Below are 21,733 nucleotides of genomic sequence, written 5' to 3' on the forward strand. Positions count from 1 at the left end.
TAATTTAACTTGTGAGATTCTCAAGGGACTTGATAAGGGCTTAAATGATGGTTAATCAGTAATCAATGATTGGCAAAAAATAATGAACTAGATAAAAACATTACTCTGGTATACTACTAATGGCTTAAATTATTGGACCCCCCAGAAGGTACATTCTTTCCACCTTCTCCATCCTATGGTGGTTAGGAAATGTGATCTGGACTGGAATATCACGAAAGGGGATGGGAACAGGTGGAGGAGTAGAAGTAAGCCTGCTTTCTGTGTTTAGACCTGGTTCTACCTATGCCTTCTTGATATTAATTTTATTTGTTTGCCTATATAATATTTTGTTTTTTCTTTCATTTTTTTATTGTTGAACATTTCAAACATTTACAAAATGAATACATGGAGATTCCATATACTATATTCAACATTTGGTCCATCATTACTGTTTTGTTCTTTATTGTATTTTTTCTTTTTTAAAACAAATCCCCAAATCATAAAGTTTCATCCTTTCATACCTCAGGAGATGGTTTTTAATAATATGGTCCTTTCTTACTTAACTACAATGCATTGTGTTGCCTAATAAAATTAATAGTGATTCCTTCTATCAACTGATAATCCATAATCCAAATTTCCTTATTTTCTTAAAATTATCAGGGTTTGTTTGAATCATAACACAAACAATGACCACATATTACATTTACATAGGTGTCTGAAGTCCTATCTAATCTGTAGTAGACCTTCCACTTTTTTTCCTCCATGCCATTGATTTGTTGCAAAACCTATGTTAATTGTCCTATACAGTGTCCCACATTTTGGGTTTGTCCATTTACTTCCTTCTAGTGTATTAAAATTGTTTCACTATGCCTATAAATATTTCATGTCCTGTAAATGAAAGCTAGTGCAACAGGCTTGAGTTAATTAAAATTTAGTCTTTTTTGGCAGGAATTTTTCATAGGGGTTGCTCTGTGCTTCGTATTGCCTTACGTCAGGAGTCATACAGTGATTATTTGCTTTTAATGATGCTACAGTTGCATGTTGGGTATGTGAGTGATAGCCTAAACGTTCCATTATAAAGTTTCCCACGAACCTTTTATCTAATGCTTTCATCCATTGATTAATGTGGCCTGAATCAATTAATGCAGTGGGGGATACAAAAAATGAGTTTTCTAATTTGAACATTCCTTCCACATTTTTAAAACTGGAATCATTTATTTAATAACTACTTGGTTACCTTGGAATCATTCGTAGAGGAAAGACAGGAATAAATGCCTACCTTTATATTGATAGACTTTTACAGTAAGGTCATTACTTTCAGTGGTGTCAAATGAATTTTCTTTGTTTCATTTATTTTGTTTTGCTTTTCACTTTTCTCTCTCTCCCTGCTCTTCTCTCTTTCTTAGTGTTCTTATGAACTCATAGAATTTTATAATATAGAATATTTCAGTCTCTTTTCTTATTATACTGCTTGATACTCAAATTGTCCAGTCCTGTGAATTTGATTGAAGATATCAAATATTGATATCTCCAAATTTACTTTTTGAACTTTACAGTTGTGTTATTTTCTCTTCCACTGTAGTCCTTGGTTGATACCCAAACTAACATAACTATTTGCTATGGATTATAATAGCCATAAAATAGTTTCAAAACAACAATGCCAGTATTAGAAGCATTTTAGAAGTATTTAGAAGAAAACTTCTAAATTAAGTTTGAGATTTTTTTTTGCATTTCTTTTGGCCCTTACACTTTGTGCCCCAAAGTGATGTGCTCACTTGAAGTATTTTATCTTTGTGATTATGTTATGAATTTGAAATATAATTAGTTCACTTTTCCCTTTGATTCAGTTTTATTTTTGAGATGTAAGACAGATATCTGTTTCTACAGACCACATTTAAGAAGACTCAAAGAGATGGCGCTTTCATCCTTTTTCATTTCACTGTTATCCCATCTACTTTTATATACAGATATTTATGTATATATGTGTATAATACATGTGTATCACATATGTGATATATGTGTGTTTGTAAATATACATACATATACATATATCTAAGAAATATATGTATATATGCTAATTCTTTCACAAAATATAGAATATTTTAAGTACTGTTCTTTATCTTGCTCTTTTTCATTTTACAACATATATGGAGTTCATAGCATTCTTTTTCTATGGCTTGATAGTATTCAGTTGTGTGTATGCACTAGAGTTTATTCCACTGGTCCCTGGTTGATGGACAATGGATGGTTTACAATCTTCCACACTGCCATCATGACTAACCTGATACCTATGTCATTTCATACTTTATCAGATATATCTTTAGGTTAGTTTCCTGATATATATATATACTTTGGGGCGGGGGGGGCAAAGGACATCTTTAATCTAGGAAGATACTGCCAGACACACTTTATGTGGGTTGTACCACTTTGCACTCCTACCATTAATACATGTTAATGGCAGAGTTTTTTGGTTTTTGTTTTTTTTGCTTTTCTTCTGTTTATTATGTTGTTCTTTTCTATCTTTAAGTTAAATTTGTAATTTAATTATTTATCATTTTTCACTCTTGTTGACATAAGTACTTAAGTCTATACATTTTACTCTGAGCAGTGCTTATTCTGTAACTTCTGAATAAGGTATAGGTATTTTTGTCTGTTCTACAATTATATGATGTATTTTATCTTTTACCTAAAATTTTAAATTTCCGTATGGAAAGGCCATTTTTGTTGTTATTTTTTCTAGTTTTATTGCATTATAGTCTGAGAATTATTTTTGTGCCATATCTGCTTTTTGAAACTTGTGGTTTTCTAATATGTGGTTAATTTTCAGGAATGTTTCATGTGCACTTGAAAAGAAGGTTGTTGTTTTTTGTTGGAATATAAAGTATATATTTTCATCTTTAAGATCTACATTAGTGATCTTTTATTTTAGGTCTTAAATGTGTACGTGATTTACCTGGGACTGAAGGAGTTGAGCTAGATTGAATGTATCTGTTCTTTTTTTTTTTTAACATCGTTATTGGAGTATAATTGCTTTACAATGGTGTGTTAGTTTCTGCTTTATAACAAAGTGAATCAGTTATACATATACATATGTTCCCATATCTCTTCCCTCTTGTGTCTCCCTCCCTCCCACCCTCCTTATCCCACCCCTCTAGGTGGTCACAAAGCACCGAGCTGTGTATCTGTTCTTAATCAGCCTATTGCTTTGTGTACATCCTTTTGTTTCTGCGTTATGAATGTTGCTCCATGCTGTTATACAGATATTCTTAACTGTGTTATCTTTATTGTGAATTTCAGCCTTGAAAATTTTAAGTTCCGTTCTTTGTCTCTTTCATGCTTTTGTGACTGAATTCTACCTTGTCTTACATGGTTTCATTTTGTTTGTATTTGCCTAATCTAAAAAAACTTTTAAACATTTCCGAATCACTTTGTTTTAGGTATGTACTTGTATACAGCATGGATTTGGGTTTTATTTTTTGATCCAAGCCTAAATGTTTTTCTCTCATATAGACCATGGCCATTTGCATTTATTAATTTAATTCATATACTTGGTCTCAGTACTGTCATCCCACTCAGGATGATGCTCTCTCTTTCTGGAGGGAGGCCTTGTTGGTAATAAATGGGTTCTTCCACCCCTGGGGCATCTCCAGTTTTTACTTATCCGTTCAGTTTCTGTAGGATTTCCTCTGTACGAGTGTCGATTCAGCCTGGATTGTGTTGATCCTGGATACTTATTATCCCACTTAGAAAGAAATTTAGCTTGTGATTTCTTTATCTCCCATTTGCAATGGAAGGATAGGTTGTGGGTATTTTGATTTCTTTGCTGCACTTTACGAATTTCTGGAGGAGGTTTGGGGAGAATTGGATCTAATCAGTCACCATCAACTCCCTTTTTTAAAAATATAAATGTATTTATTTATTTATTTATTTATTTATTTTTGGCTGTGTTGGGTCTTCGTTGCTGTGCGCGGGCTTTCTCTAGTTGCAGTGAGCGGGGGCTACTCTTTGTTGCAGGTGCGCGGGTTTCTCATTGCGGTGGCTTCTCTTGTTGCAGAGCATGGGCTCTAGGCACGCGGGCTTCATTAACTGTGGCACGCGGGCTCAGTAGTTGTGTCTTGCAGGCTCTAGAGCACAGGCTCAGTAGTTGTGGTGCACAGGCTTAGTTGCTCCGTGGCATGTGAGATCTTCCCGGACCAGGACTCGAACCCGTGTCCCCTGCCCTGACAGGTGGATTCTTAACCACTGCACCACCAGGGAAGTCCCCATTTTTTTTTTTTTTTAATATGGGAAAAATATAGTGGTTTTCACAAAGCAAGCTTTTGTTTTGCAAACATTTCAAGGCATAATTTCTAAAATGTAATGTATAATGTTCTTTAATATGTTTGTCTATGTGTCTGTGCTGCCTGCTTTGGGACCACTCATGACTTCTCCCATATGGAAATACTGATACTTTTGATACCAAGTTTTTATTTAAAATTTTAATTTAAAATACATACAGAAATAATTTTGTTGTTGTTGGAATGAAGGCAAGTGCACTGATAATGTATGTTACTTTATTGGTACTCACTGAAGCAAGCTTGAAGAAAAAGAAAAAGGCTGTTTGTAAGAAGAGATGCTTGAACTCCCATTCACTTCATTTTCATTGCCAACAGTGCTGTATGGGATTTTTTGTAGCCAGTGGATTTCCTGGGATAGTATATCTGCAAGACTTATGTGAAAACTGCCATGTTATTAATTGATGTACCTGAGGTACCTCTATGTAGTACACTCTCAGCAAACAAGGTAAAAGACATCTTTGCTGTCTGTTGGGTACAATGAAAACACTGTATTTATTGAGTGTGAGAAGAGTATACGTGGGAAAGTAGATTTTCTGAAGACCAGTTGGAGTCTGTTTTTCATCTTCAGAAACTGCTTACAGAGATTCTGGTTGAGTTAAGTGAAAAGCATAGATTTTTGTCTTTCAATGATATATTGATGCTAAGAACTCTTATGAAGGGGCACAAAGATAGATTTGTGTTTATAAGTTAATAAGTCACTATTCCATGCTATAATATTTCTTAAGGAGGTGAAATAAAATTGGAAGCAATACCAAATATTCTACATTTGTAGTTTCGAGTTTAATTTGTTCCTAATTCTAACTAAGCTATATTATTGCAGTAGTTAATTCGCAATGTTAACTCTAATTACTCTTTTTATTAGAAAACATTAGTGTACATTTTTTACTTTCTTTGCATTTAGTGACTGAAAATAGCAACTCTATCACTCTCTTTAAGGCACTTTATTTGAAATAATTTGCTGAATGTTTTCCATTCTAATTAAACTGGTTAACTGTAGAAATAGAAACACAATGTGAAATATACTCTTTTAAAGTAATAGTTTAAAATTTAATTCTATAAATTGAAAGTTACAAAGTTAGTTCTTTAATGTTTAAACATATTGTGTGCTGTGACTATAGAAAGAAATGGTCTTAATTATTATTATTAATCATAACTGAAATATTAATTTAAAATATAATTCAAAATGATATCCTTAAGATGTATTACATATTGAGGTACAGATTATTTTCTGGTCAAATGTAGCAAAAAATAAACTATTATATCGGGCATATATGGTCATATAAATTTTGTAGTCATTTAAAGAATACTTTATACGTTTTTATATTATTTTCTATAATTGGTTCTATTTTGGCAGCAAGTTTTTGACTATAGAGTATTTTTACTTGACCTGGCATTATTCTTGCATGTTTTGAACGCACAAGATAATTGCTTTAAGCTCTTTAAATTCACTTCAGGTTGATGATTTTAAAGATGGATTTATTTTAATTGGAAAAGAGATTTTATTATAATTTTTAATTTTTAATGTTTTTTTCCCTGAAGTTACACGAATCTTTATCTTTTATAACTCACTCACACCCACTTTAATTTGGGTGGATTTCAGTTTAAATTTTAGGGTTTGTTATCTTCGTTATATTTCTTGCTTTCTTTTGCCTGAAATTTCCCATGAGTAAATTTCAGGCAAAATTGGTAAGACATTTTTTTTTATATAAGTAATGTGGAGAAAACTTTTCTTAAATGAATGTTGCCACAGTGTTCATTAAAATTTATAAACTTTACCTATGGGGAACCTTTCATATTTTGAGTTAGTATTTTTGCTTTAGTTTTTTAATGAATAGCCAAAGCAAATGAAAAATAAGTGATTTGTAAGTTATAATCTAGTTTTCTTTTTTCCTCCCAAAACATACTGAATTTTATTGACTTCCTAGCAGAAACATTTGAAAACTAAACTAATTTTTAAAATCCATGCTGCATGACCAAAGTGTTTATAGAAAAAATACAACTTAAGTATAATAAATATAGTAATAGATAACTTTTTTTTACCACCAGGCATTTCATGTGCTTTATACATATTAACTCATTTTATTTTCACATAAGTGTTATTAGTTAGGTACTATTTAATCTTTTTTTTTTTTTTTTTCCAGATAAGAAAGCTGAAACATAGAAAGTTTAAGTAAGTTGTCTAAAATCACACCGTTAGTTAACGATAGAGCCAGGATTTGAAACTCAGCAGTCTATCCTGGTACCAATTTTTTTAATCGAGTCATTCTATTGCCTCTCTCATAAATACGCATTTAATATTTGAGATTATTACTGTTTTGTTACACTGTATTACAAAGTCTTTATGCTGAAAAATATATAATGATTTTAAGGTTTATTCATTAATAAATTTATTAATGAGCCAATTTATTAAGCATCTACTATGTAGAAGCACTTTTCCAGGCACTAGAACACAGCACTGGAATATTGCTGAGGATGCAGCAATAAACAAAATAAATGACTATCCTGACTTCCACTGAGATTATCCTACTGATAGATATTGACATAGAGAGAAAGAGAAAAAGAGTAAATTGCCATGTTTCCTTTACTGACTATTGGGTAAAAATGAAAATAAGTATGATGTTAATGTCTTTAATGCCAGCAATTTATAAATCATTAATTTATAAATACAGCCCTAGAAAATATTATTGTAAATAGTTAGAGATACTAGGAGATGTTTTTTCTGGTGCTTTATTTTCAGGTAATACTGCTTTCTGGAAAAGTGAAACTAGTATTCTAAGTATGAAAGATATTGAATAATTCAACATTTTCACATAGGCCTGATTACTATGTCGTGGCTCATAGGGGAAATGTGCCTGGATTAATTCTTGCTGCCAAATGTTGTCATTGGAACATTAGAAAAAATAATGAAGTAAAATAAGATAAAGCTGTAGATATTTTGCTTGCAGAAATGTTTTTCATTATATACTTAGTGAATTCTTTGGATTCCACTAGATGGTGCTAGCTTACTCTTTAGTTTTGAAATGCAACACAATGCCTAGAACAAAGCTGAAAGGGATTTTGCAGATCTGCCAGTCTAGGCTTCTTAGTTTACAGATGGAAAAACAGACCCACATAGTTTTCATCTAACTCCTGGCAGAGGTGGGGCTAGAATCCACATTTCCTGATACCTGTTTCAGTATTCTTTTTTCCGTACAACCTGTATGATCCTGAAGGACTTTTGCATTGAAATTGAAAATCTCAAGTGTAACTCAGCATATTTGTACGTAACTGTCAAACATAGCAATCATTGAGCAGCTAAAGGAGGTAGACCTTTACCAAACACTTTTTTAGTGAAAACCTCCAGCCTAATTCAACATCTTTAGTATTGCTGTGCCTTACAGGAGAGTTTTTTTCCCCTGTGGCAGGAATGTTTTATTAGACCATTGGCTCATTTCTGTGGGAAGAATTCTTTGAAATAGATATTTGTAGCAAGTATAGCCAAATGCTAATTTTGCCATGGGCAATGGCCTTTTGAGGGATAAACATAGTTGGCTTCAATTTTATTTTGTGGGACCTAGGAAACTTTTAAAGTGCTAATAAAGAATATATCGAAGCAGTAAACTCAAGAATATTTAAGCAATCCTTTATATTTATTATATTTAAGCCCTTTGAAAGAGACTCTTGGATATTTTTGTGGTTATTATTTGTTTTGTTCTAGATGGGTAGTAGAAGAAATAACAGAAATTTTTACAGGGAGAGAATTATTTCTTAGAGATGTTGAGGAAGTAATGATGTTCTAACGTAAGTCTTGCTGTAAGTCTGTTTTGCTCAGTTCTCATCCTTTATTTGACAGCGAAGAATTTCTAAGATTAAAAGAAGAAGGGGGGCAATTTATTCTAACTTCCTTCCCACCTAGATTCCTCCTTTTGATCCAATGCACTGACTGGATCAAATTACTGCTTAATCAGTTGTGTATAGACTTTTCTGAGTATGTATTAATATCCTGTTCCTTCTTCAAGGTTTAGCTCAAACATATCTCTTTGAAGCCTTATTTGGTCACCACAGTTACAGTTTTTTAACTCCTTGTTTTTATGAGGATAATTGTTAGGAAACAATAACTATCATTTTTAGTACCCAACATGTGAAAGTGTTGTAAATGCTACTTTAAAATATTATTTTTAATCCTCCCAATAATGTGAAATCACCCCCACTCCACAAAAAAGGAACAAAGGATCAGAGTAGTTAAGTAACTTGCTTATAGTCATATAGCTAGTTTTCGAATAGGCATGTGTTACTGAAATTCAGGACTGCCTGCCTCAGAGCCTGTTCATTATTGATTATGCAATACTGCCTGTTGATTAAGTGGAGCACTTGTCATGTTAGCAGAGTCCTGGAGAAAAAGTTATATACATGACTCCCATGATGTTTGTAGATTGTAGATCTTCATTCTCATAGCTTTTTTTTTGTTTTTCTTTTTAATTTAAATATTTTTGAGGCCATGATATCTGGTGCACACAAATTTATAACTGTTATATGTTTCTGTTAAATTGACCAATTTTATCATTTTTAAATGTCACTTTTCAACTGTATTAAAAGTTTTCTGCCTTAGTCTTCTGTGTCTGACATACTCAAACCAGCTTTTTTTTGGACTCAGGACCTTTCTAACACTCTTAAAAATTATTGCGGACCTCCTTCAGACAGCTTTCATTTATGTGGGTTATATCTATCAATATTTACTGCATTAGGAAAAAACAGAGAAAATTTTTGTATTCATTCAAAGTTTAAGATAATAAAGCCTTTGCATTCATAACAGTTTTAGAATAATAACTGTATTTTTTAAACAAAAAGATATAGTGAGAAAAGGTTCATTGTTACACATATTTGCAAATCTCTTTAATGTCTAGCTTAACACGAGACAGCTGGATTTCCGTATTTCCTTCTGCGTTCAATTTACTACAATATCACACCTCATGTAGTTCTCTGGATAACTCCACCCTACACTCTTGAGCAAATGGGAGTGGAAAAGGCAAATAACCTCTTAGAATTATTATGAAAGTAGTTTTGACTCCATGGAACCTTTAAAGGTATCTCAGGATGGGGACACTGGCCCACACTTTGAGAATTACTGTTTTAATGTTTACATAATACATCTTTTTCTGTCCTTTTACTTACAATATTTCTACAAGTTCTATTTTTGGAATTTTTGTAATGTAACATAAAAATTTGTTGTTTTTTTCTTGTTTTATCTAGGCTGCCTGACAAATTCAAGCTTTGATTTGTAATCTTTAGTCCCTAATAATTAAGTGTAATCAATAAAGTTCAATTATTGACATATTTGAGTTTAAAATTACCCTCTTACTATTTGATTCTATTTGTTCTTGTTCTTTTTTTTTTTCTCTTTTCTTGCCTTCTTTTGCTTTGGTTGAGATTTGAAATTATTCCATTTTTCTTTTCTATCATATTACCATTTTTATATTATTTTACTATCCTTTTGGTTTACTATAGATATTACATCATGCCTTCTTTATTTACCAAATCTAAGTTTATTTAGCACTTTCCTCTCCTTTCTTTTTTCTTTTTTTTTTTTAACATCTTTATTGGAGTATAATTGCTTTACAATGTTGTGTTAGTTTCTGCTGTATAACAAAGTGAATCAGCTATATGTATGTATATATATATATATATATATATATATATATATATATATATATATATCCCTATATCCCCTCCCACTTGTGTCTCCCTCCCACCCTCCCTATCCCACCCCTCTAGGTGGTCACAAAGCACCGAGCTGATCTCCTTGTGCTGTGTGGCTGCTTCCCACTAGCTAGCTATTTTACATTTGGTAGTGTATATATGTCAGTGCTACTATCTCACTTCATCCCAGTTTACCCTTCCCCCTCCGCGTGTCCTCAAGTCCATTCTCTACTCCTGCGTCTTTATTCCCATCCTGCCCCTAGGTTCATCAGAACCATTTTTTTTTTTTTAGATTCCCTATATATATGTTAGCATACGGTATTTGTTTTTCTCTTTCTGACTGACTTCACTCTGACCTAGAGGTCCATCCACCTCACTACAAATAACTCAATTTTGTTTCTTCTTATGGCTGAGTAATATTTCATTGTATATATGTGCCACTTCTTTATCCATTCATCTGTCGATGGACACTTAGGTTGCTTCCATGTCTGGCTATTGTAAATAGTGCTGCAATGAACATTGTGGTACATGGCTCTTTTTGAATTATGGTTTTCTCAGAGTATATGCCCAGTAGTGGGATTGCTGGGTCGTATGGTAGTTCTATTTTTAGTTTTTTAAGGAACCTCCATACTGTTCTCCATCGTGGCTGTATCAATTTACATTCCCACCAACAGTAGCACTTTCCTCTCTTTTCCAAGGCAATTCTAGGGTCTTAGAAAACTTAAACTTTATTTACTCCCTCCCAACTTAATGTGCTATTGTTGTTGAGTATTTTAACTCTGCACGTGTATATATGTATCTATATGTGTGTTTCAAATGCCTGAAGACATTATTATTTTATAAAGTCAATATCATTTGGATTGTTCCATTTCTTAAACCTTTCCATTGATCTTTATTCTACCTTTCATCTGTGATATTCCTTTCACCTGAAGAATATGCATCCACCACACACACACACACACACACACATACACACACACATCTCTGTTTATGTATTTTGAGATATATACTTACCATTTGGCATGCATTTTCTGCGTTGTGAATGGATTTTATTTTATTATAGCTTTCCTTGCCTAGGGTGATGTGCAACAACCTAATTGTTGATCCTTGGAAGAAAATTTCTTTTTCCCCTTTTAAGATTTTTGTTTTTTGGCCATTGTTTTCATCAGTTTACTCTGATGTTTCTACTGTGGTTACCTTAGTATTCACCCTGCTTGAATTCATTGTGCCTCTTAAATCAGTGGCTTGGCATCTTTATTCAGTGTTGAAAAATTCTGAGCTACCTACTTACCTATAGATCTAGATCCAGATATATATTCCCTCTATATTCTATAATCCCCTTATGCTTTTATAATTCTTTTACATTTCTTTTGCATCATTTTGGATGTTTTCTTGTGACTCAAATTATGGTTCACTAATTCTCTCTTCAGCTGTGTCTAATATAATGTCCAATCCGTTCATGAAGGTCTTGTTTGTAGTTGTAGATTTTCAAGTTTAGAACTTTTATTTGCTTCTTTTATTTAGCATTCAATTCACATTTTTATAGTATCTAATATGTAAGTTTCCAATTTTAATGTTTTAATATGTTCAACAAAGTTTTGTTAATTTCTGTGTCTGGTAACTTCATTTTCTGGATACCCTGTGGATAGTTTCTATTATCTGTTCTCTTGACTTTTGTTCACGTGATGTTTTTTCCTTACTTAGTTTTTTGTCATTTTACAGTCAGAAAATACTAAGAAAAACAAAAGTATAGAATCAGTTTGAGGCTATGATGTTATTATTTTCCTCCAGAGGTCTTTATTGTTTAAAACTACAAGCATTAGTGATCTCTGTGCAGCTAAATCCATGTTTTGCTATTGATATTATTTAAAGCTTGGCTTCAGTACCTTGGGAGCTATTCCATATTTGGATTAATGTGTAGCACATGGAGGTCCAACCAAAAGTAAGGTAGGGATTTGTTAGGCCTCTTTTGCTGAGGAGAGCTCTGGAGCCCAAATTTTGACCCCCCTGATGCTGCAAGCTTTCCTTTCTCAGAATTAATAGATATATTGAATAATGTGTTCACCTCATTTCTTCTGGAACTTAATCCTCATATTCTATAATACCATTTTAGTTCTTAAATACCTTCAGCAGCTATGTTTATATTTGTTTTCTCATTACCTAGTCCATCGTTACTGTAAACAGAAAGCCTTTGCTACATTTTGTATTTTCCCCTTCTCTTGTCTTCTTTTGACTTATTTGGTATTTTTCCCCTCATTTCCTCTTTTGTCTCAATCTTTTGATAGTTATATACTTTATTTAGTGGTCACCATAGAAATTATAAAATATACTCAATTTATCTCACGTTAATTGATATCTTTACCTCAAATTTCCTGACTTATATGTGTTTGTTTTTCAGGATTTTAAATGTATTTTTATTTAACTCTTCAAGCTATACATTATTGTTATTTTATACAGTCAAAGTTTGATCATATTTGCCCATATTTATTGCTTTTATGCCTGTTACTCTTTTTTCATTTAAGATCTTGGATCACTCTCCTTCTTCCTGATATAGATCCTTTAAAATTTCCTCTAGTAAAAGAACTAGTTTGTGGAAGATAATTTTTCTGTAAATGTGCTTACTTAACATTCATTGTTAAATCATAATTTAACTGGATGTATTTTTCTAAATTGGAGTTTAATTTCTTTCAGTAATTCGTAAATATCATTCCGTTACTTTTTTACTTTCACTGTTGCTTTAAGAAGTCAGCTGTCTGTTAAATTTCGGAAACTTTGAGGGTATTTTCTGTGTCTTTTCAAGTATTTTTTTTCTTGTTATTCCTGTTATGAATTTTTATTCTGATGTGTCTAGACATGGATTTCTTTTTAATTCATCCTCTTAGGGTCTGATGCAATTATTGAGTATGTGATTTTCACTTTTAAGTTTTATCTGTTAGCCATTATGTCTTCAAAAAGTTTTTTTCTTCCTCATTTTGTTGAAACGCTACACATATATTAGATTTTCTGACTCTTGCCTCCATATTTCCTATATTCTATCTTTCTGTCTTTTTTTGCTGCCTCTAGTTACTTTCTATATACCTATATTCCAGTGACAAATTCTGACTTGCTGTTAATCCTGGTCATTGAGTTTTTAATTTGAATTAATTCTGATTTTCATGTGGGTCTGGTTTTGCTGGGATTTGTTATTTCTGCTAACTCTTACTTATGGCATCTTATTTCTCTGTGTTTTTCATGTGATTTTTTTTTTTTTTCATCACCTGTTTATTTCCCTTGGAATTTAAGCTTTGTGATTATTCCTAGTTATGAGATTAAAGTTTGTTCTTTAGAGATTTTTCAGATGCCGAAGGACACAAACAATCTAGAATCATTTGTGCTACATTTTTGGTGGAAGTTTTCTGATCACCATGAGAGTGAATTTGAGTCGTAAACCTATGGGAGAGTCAGCTTGTATTTATTATTTTAAAGGAGGATTTTTTTTCCCCCCTCTTACTGAGATTTGAGATAGATAGTTTAATTTCCTGTCTTCAGTTGGGTATAGCTGATTGGGGTCCAGGTTTACTTGGAATTGCCTGTCATACTTGCCTCCTATTGGTGAATTTTAAGTTTTGTTTCCTCAAACTGTGAGGCTATAGAAATTGATCTTCATATTCACCAGCTTTAACAAGTTTTCTCCCATTGAAAACTGGCTTTACTGTTCTGCTGGCTTCTCTTTGCCTACCATATCTATTTAGATTTTGGACTAAGAATTCTTTGCTTTCTTAACAACTCATTTGGAAACATTTAAAAAATGTAATTACTGTTTTTAGTTATTTTCAGGGGTAAAGATCACAGTATCTGAGCAGAAATTTCTGGAAATGGAATTTTGTATTTTTTTCTAAGTAACTTTTAATCTAATCTACACAATGAATATACGCTTATTGTCTATAAATTATAATGTGAAATGATAAAATAATAAGCCATATTCCCACCATCCAGATATAGCCAGTATTGGTGAGCTTTCCAGATTGTTTTCTATCCATTTTAAAAATCACTACTGTAATATTGTTTTGTAATTAACTTTATTCACTTAATAAATTGTGAATAATTGTACATGTCGTAATTTAAAAAAATATTCTAGTTGAATTTATCAAGTAAATGATACTTTAGCAGAGATTCTGTCTATATCTTTTTTTCTGTTTCTATGAGGACACAACACAGTCTTAGGACTTGTAGAACGAGTTATGACTTTTATATTACAAGTGAAACTATTTTTGCAAAAAACAGATTTTCATATTTCTTGTAGAAATGTGGAAACTATAAAAGCTTTACATGTGTTAACAGAGAAGATACTTCATGCCTATTATTTCAGGAAATTAGAGAAAATTGTCACATATAACTATTAAGAAAATAAAACTCTAATAAGCGTAGCTAACACCTGAATAGAAATTCAAACCTCTTTGAGGAATAACAAATATAAAATGGTAAGCAAAATGTCCTCCTTTATGAAGGAGGCATATTTATGAAAAAATGTGATCAAAATAAGAAATCACTTGAATGAACATGATCTGTAACAATTCAGACAATGATGCCTACTTTTTCTATATAAATAAATGTACTTAGGGTACAGTTTAGTTAAAGAAGGTTTAGATAATTAGTTAAGTAAAGTTTAATTAAACATGAGAAAAAGCTTAATAATACCTGTGATTATTAGAGTATACATAAAGAGATGTGCTCTAGGCATATATTTTATATTCTAATAGTAAAGTAACAGTTAACTTTTTAGTACTTCTTTTGAGATGATGCAGTCAAAACTTTATCACTTCTGAAGTAGAATATCAACTTGAATTTTTTAAAAGTACAGTGATTTATAAAGTAATCAATTGTTGAAATATATGAAGGTATTATAGAATAATCTTACGGTGATCAAAAATCATACACACATGAATTACTGGCTGGAAACATTCATTTTCAGCAAATTTTCCTACAATTTACTAAGATGGGACATATTTAAAAGCTCATGAAAACATTGCTAAGCAATAGAGCAGGAAATTATAAGAAAGTGTTTTGATTTCAAAATTTTAGACTATCTATTAGCTTCCTCATGCTACAAATGATAAAATTATCTCATTTACAATTCCATCTCCCCCTAATAATTTTGTCAGTTATAATATTTTTGTTGTTCAGTGATTTATAAAAAGATGGGCTTTGATTAATCTATTTTAGGCAATACTAACTCCTCTACAAGAAAATAGAATAAATTAGGATATTTGCACTTTTTCCAATCTTCTTTTCCCATCACAATTTTTGTTTTTCACATCAGGATTTATGACATCAAATCAGGATTTATGACTCTATCTTATCTCCTCTAGCAGCATTAGATCTGTATGAAAATGGGTCAATACCAGTCTTTTTTATGACAAACTGCTTCTTTCATCTTCTGCTTGTCTGGATTACATAGTTCATTAACTCTTTTTACATCTTATTTTTCAGAGAAGGACTAGTGGATGCTATATTCCCTGAATTCTTTCACATTCAAGGGTATCTGTCAGTTGCCTTCATACTTGAATGAAAATATAGCTGTGCATTCTATTTTTAGGTCACATTTTCCCTTTGTACTTCATGGACATTGCTTCGTTGCATTTTGATATTGTGTGTTGCTGTGGTTAACTAGAGGCTAACTTGATTTTACTCCCCCCAAACTGGTTTCTGCCCAGATACCTGAATAACATTTTCTTTGTCCTTGATTAATACATTTAGCAAGACGTCTTATTGTCAATAAACCCACATAAGTTTTTTCGTGGAATATAATGTCCTTTTCAAACTATAGATTGTTATTTCTTCATTTCTGAAAATTTTTGTTTTTTATATATTCGAAAACTTTTTTGGCTTGGTTCTGTTTTTCAGTCATGGATGATCCATATTTTGATTGACTTTATCTGTTATTGTCTATTTTTATTTAATTAATGTAATCTGTGCTACTTTATCTTCTGCTTCTTCACATTTTGTTCTCAGTGTGATTATCTCTTCTTGTGAGCAACTCAATCTTTAGCTCTCTGTCCTGTACAACATTTTTTCTAAATCATGTATTAGTTCTATCATGGTGTTATTTTGGTCCATTTGTTTACCTACATCTGTTATTTTAGTATCTTTGAATTCTTGTTACATTAAATTTCTGTAAATGTTCTTCCCTAGCCCAAAAGATTTTCAACATATTTTCTTCTTTCTCATGTTTTCTTCAGAATAGGATCCTAACTATATTAGTTATATGCTTTGGTGAAGCAGAGTACCCCCAAATTTAGCAGTTGAAAACCACAGACATTTATTACCTCCTATTTTCTGTGGATCAGGTATCTGGAATTGCCTTAGTTGGTGGTTCTGGCTCAGGGTCTCTCTTGAGGTTGCAATGAAGCTGTCAAACAGGACTGCCATCATATCAAGGCTCAGTGAGGCTGAAAGATCTACTTTCCATCTCACTTTTTCCTTTAAACCTTTGATCTTAAAATCTAAGAGGTATGCCCCCCTGTCTATGTACAGTGTTCCCACACTTTGGCTATCTAACAAACCCTTCTGACGGATGACAGCATCAGGTTTTCTCATTTTTCTTCAGTTCAATAACCATTTGGTGATGGTGGTGGTCAGGAATAAATACAGAATAACAGTTCTATTCAGTACTTGCTCTGATTTTTTTCAAATATATTGTTTTAAAAAATATTTAACAAGAAGTACATTCTCATTTAAAAATTTTAAAAATAGAGAAGTATACAATGTAAGCAGTGAAACTTTCTCTCTCTGCTTACCCCGTTCTCTTTCTTATTTTGCAGGAGTAGCCACTGTTCACAGTTGCTTACAAATCAATCCAGACCTTGTTCTACGCAATACAATTAATAGATGTGTAGATTGAAAGTCAGGTATATTCAATAACTAAAAGCCTATGTATGCAACTTAGGTTTTACATACAGTAGTACATCATGGGCATACTTCTATGTCAGACTACTTCATATTGAAGATTATACATATTCATTTGATAGATACTCCATAATTTATTTAACTATTAGCTACTGATAGACATTTAACTTTTCTACATTTCTTTGTTTAAATAACATGGCAAGGAATTTCTCTATATATTACTTCATAGTTGTGTGTATGTGTGTGTGTTAATATATAATGGATTCCTAGAAGTAGAAATGCTCAGAGATTCCTTAGTATCTGAGGCTTGAAATCATGATAATTTCGCTAGATTGGAATCTCTGATAGATTGTTGAATAGATAAGTGTAACTTCTCTGTATATTGATTGAGAGTCATGGTGTCTTAATATCTGAAGTTAGCTGATAAGCTTTATTTAATTCTTCCTAGCCTAACGTGTCACACACTGATAGTTGTTTCTTACATATGTAGGCAGCCCTAAGGTGGAAACATGTGTGGCATGTTCGAGGGAACAGCCAGGAGGTCAGTATGTTAGAATGAACCAAGAGAAGGGGACAGTAGCAGAGGATGAGTTCAGAGATAAGGCTTCCATTTTAAGGACTTTGGAGGATCTTCTCTCCATTGTCAAATATCTAAAAAGTAGTCTACACTCACTGTCTTCACTTCCACTGCGCTGTGGCTTTCATCCTGTTTATTCCGTGGATGCCTCTAGCAAAAGTCTTCGGCTGCTTCACTACTTGTCAAGCAGTGGCCTCTTCATACTCCTTTTCCCACTCTGGCTCACACTGTTGACCGTATATAATTTAGTGTAAATAAAAATGCCTTTGATAATTGTAAAAGGTACCTTTACTAATCACTCCCATCATCACAGAATCTCATCTGCCTTTTCCTCTCCCAATTGTTCTGCTTTATGTGCTATTTCCTTTTATTTTTAGCTTTTCTGCCAAACCTTTTACCTTTCTTCAGTGTGTAACCTAATATTACACAGGGTAGTAACTACAGAGAACATATGTAGTCCAATATTCAATCTAAATAAAATTTTCTAGATTTTTAATATCTTCCATGAAATTTTTACAGACTTCCTCAGCATCTCTTTCCAGTGCTATGATGACTTATTTAAACAACCTTCTCAGTTTTTTCTTTATGGCCACTGAGCTATAGTCTAAGGCTCCTCTGATAGTTTTTAGATTGGAATCATATTGATTTTAAGTTTATCTGGGTAAAAAGGAGGCCACTTGTGACAATCTTATAATACCAGAAGAATATACTAATATTTTATTGATTTTAATACAGTTGCACCTACTTCATTTGTGAATCTAAGGTAGATATTTCAATGGTAGAAAAATTGCATTGTGCAATTACATTCTGTAATTACATTCTGCAGCAACCTTAACCAAGCAAGCATTGAAAATTCAAAGACCCTGGAATTGAATTGAAAACTGTTATTTTTTCAATGATTCCTCCCTCTCCCTTGTTCCATTGTCAATTGAAAATAAAACATCCAATGCCCAATGTATGACTTCTAGGATTTTGTTCAATTTTGAAGTGATATATAATTAAGTCATTCAAAAATACGTCTCTTAGGCACGAGTTTAAATAATAAGACATTTTACACTTACACATTTTTCACCAGGAAATTGGGCCAAGTCTTGTAATTAGGAATATTGGAAATAAAAAGATGCAGTTATTTAGAAAAAAATTGAAACTCTAGAGTCTGGAAGAATGTATGATAAAGTGATCATGGAAATTTTTTCTTCCAGGTGGCTTAGAATCGTTGAAAAATCTTCAGCAACTAATTGTGGACCATAATCAGTTAATTAGTACAAAAGGTCTTTGTGATACGCCTACCATTATATACCTGGATTGCTCGCATAATCATCTTACTGAAGTTGAGGGCATTGAAGACTGTGGATTGCTCCAAATACTGAAGTTACAGGGAAATTATCTAAGTGAGGTAATTGCTTTGAATTAATTGATTTCTGTGATGAACGCAGCATTTTTCTTTTGCTAGAAATATCAATCATACATTTTAAAAGCAGTTTTAACTTTTATTCTTTTTACTTATCGGCTGTATTTGATTTCCAGTTTAAACTATTATATACTTTTCACTGTTTAAAAAATGTTCAACATAATTACAATATCTTATAAGAAATCTAATTTAACATTAGTTTTTTATAATACTAAAATATAATAAATCATAACTTTTCAGTTATGATTCAGTGTGTAAGTGGGACCAAGTTTATCTCAAATTCTAATTAAAATTTGTCACAAAGTATTAAAAAAATGCTAACTATGAAAATCATTATTGGAAATTTTATTCATACTAAAATTCTCATAATATTATACTTTGATTTATGATATGCTGTTTACCAGAATATGTCTATTGTTAGTTTTGGTAGGTTTTATTGTTTTAAATTTGGCTAAATGACAAAAATATTTTGCTTAATATAAGCTAATAACCCAAATTCAAATATAGCTTCCATCCTTGGAGAATCATGTTCTTCTAAGAGAATTGCACTTGGATGATAACAGCATTTCAAGTGTGGAAACATTTTCTTCATATTGGCTGCCTTTACTACAAATCCTGAGTATCTCTCAAAACAGGTAAAAATATAATTTGCTTAATTAAGCTTAAATGCAGTGAATGATTAACATAAATGTGTGATCTTCATAATAAGTAGAAAAGCTGTTAGGTTTTTCCAGTAATTCAAGGAATGCACACTACAATACATTGGACATAAATTATAAATATAACTTCATAGAATTAAAAAAATTAAAGTGTATTGACGTATCCTCAAATTTTAGTAGAATTTTAATTGTCACTTATCTTACTCATTTTGTTTCTTCTCAAAAATGTACTTATGGAAATCTCTCAGGGCAGGTTTGTTTATATTTGTAAAGATACAGTTCTTGGAAAATACGGGAGGTAGTTAATTTAATTCAGAAGGATGTCTCATTCTCTCAAATGGTACTTATTAAGTCCTGGAAGAAAGATTTTTAATCTGCTCTCAACTTGCATGTCTTTTTGTAACTGTTAAGATTGATTTAAATTTGATTTCGCTAAGGATATAAAGTAACACTTAAAAAAAAAATACCTTAACATTAAGTCGAGATGGGTACCTGCCACAGAAGATCCATTTAAAACCACCAAACATCTGGATCTTTGCAGAGAATAACTGTCTAAGACCAAAACAGGAGCACAATATGTGTATGTCTCCCTCTGTTTAATATTTCATTGAGACCTATTCACCCTAATATGATTAATTTGTTCATCAGAGGCACAAGGAGTAGGGGAAAGGAACTATCTTTAACAAGAAGTTGCTTCTGTGAGTTATACAATTCTTGCAAAACAAGTGAACAAGACAACTCAATGTTAATATATATGTACCTGTCCCCTCCCAAACGTAGTTTTCTCTCAATCTCTGTCACAATAGTGCTCATCCTTTGAGCATATATGTCCTAAATGATTTAACTTCCACCTATTAAACTATTCTACTATTTGACAGATCAAAAACTGAATCTGTATTTTAAAATTCCCTCAAATTATTTTAATCACATCTAAAATATGAAAGTTGATTTGTCTTTAAAAGGATATTTACCCCGAACAGCACTGTCAGATAATACTATTTAAGTAATTTGGGCCATCACACACTTATTGGATCTTTTCACAATATTTTTCAGGTAAGAAATACAATTTCAATAGAAATACTCAGCTATGCTTTGGACATATGAAGTAAATCACTCAGTAATTGACATGTCTAGTATATTTTATAGAACTAGATCCCAAGCCACATTGATAAGCATAATAATCCTTAAAGAATTTAGAAAATATTTAAATCAAGAACATCTTTTGAGACATAACGCCTTTATTTCTTTGGACAATTTAGGTCATCAAAGAAATATTCTGCTTTTAAAAATTAAAATTAACACTAGCTGATAGACTTTTACCCTATCAATATGATGTGCCTTGTTTCTCATATCAACCTGATATGACCAGGAATTTTATAATTTTATAATAAACTGGACTATTAAAAAAATTTTAGCATTGATAACAATAACTGGGGTACTTAAACCAAATAATCCATATTTATAATTTTGTTTGTTTAGTGTTATAACATTTGGATATTGAGGTGGTGTTTGCCATTTTAGGGGATACAAAACTGAGTACCATATGTCCTGACCCTCAAAAAAACTCTTAGATGTAAAATAACAATTTGTTGAACTTAGCTATATAAAAAAGTGGTGAAATTATTATGTAATATATGCTATATTGAATTTTTAATAATATTGTCACTTATATTTGAAGATATTTTTAATGGGTCTCTCAAAGCTCTTTGCACAAGTAACCTTCTACCATTTCCAGGAGGATGAAAGAATAAGTCCTGAGGACACCAGGGAAATGTGATTGATAGAAATGAACATATAGAGTAGTGAAATTATTTCCTAAAATCGTAGTGAAAAATTATCTTCAAACTTGGGATTTTTCACCATAAGCTAATATCATTAACTGTAGAAATTACCCATTTTACGTTAAGCTTTTACATGTGCATTGACTTTTTAAGAACTATTTTACGTTTGATAAAACTCAGGGTCAGCAGATCTGGGTTTGAATTCTGAATCTACAACTTATCTGTCAGTTGGCACTAACTCTTTTCTCACTACCCGATCCTCAGTTTTTTCACTTGCAAAAGGGGTGGTAACACGTACCTTATCTATTTTATGGGATTTTAATGATTACCCAAAAGGAAAATGTATGTCAATATATTTTGAAAACCTGAGAAGAATTTTATAAATGTGATATTTGGATTTGTGTGTGGTATGTCCTTTAAATTGTATG

General features: G+C 31.9%; 1 protein-coding gene across 1 annotated transcript in view; it reads left to right on the forward strand.

Moving 5' to 3' along the window:
• Positions 1-21,733, forward strand: part of LRRIQ1 (leucine rich repeats and IQ motif containing 1) — a 182,216-nt gene that overhangs the window by 26,099 nt on the left and 134,384 nt on the right. The window contains exons 10-11 of the mRNA XM_068561401.1: positions 18,657-18,850; positions 19,373-19,500. Coding sequence (XP_068417502.1) covers positions 18,657-18,850; positions 19,373-19,500 — 322 coding nt within the window. The remainder of the gene's footprint in view (positions 1-18,656; positions 18,851-19,372; positions 19,501-21,733) is intronic.

The sequence above is a fragment of the Eschrichtius robustus genome, chromosome 13 (genome assembly GCF_028021215.1).
Source record: "Eschrichtius robustus isolate mEscRob2 chromosome 13, mEscRob2.pri, whole genome shotgun sequence".
Lineage (NCBI taxonomy): Eukaryota > Metazoa > Chordata > Mammalia > Artiodactyla > Eschrichtiidae > Eschrichtius > Eschrichtius robustus.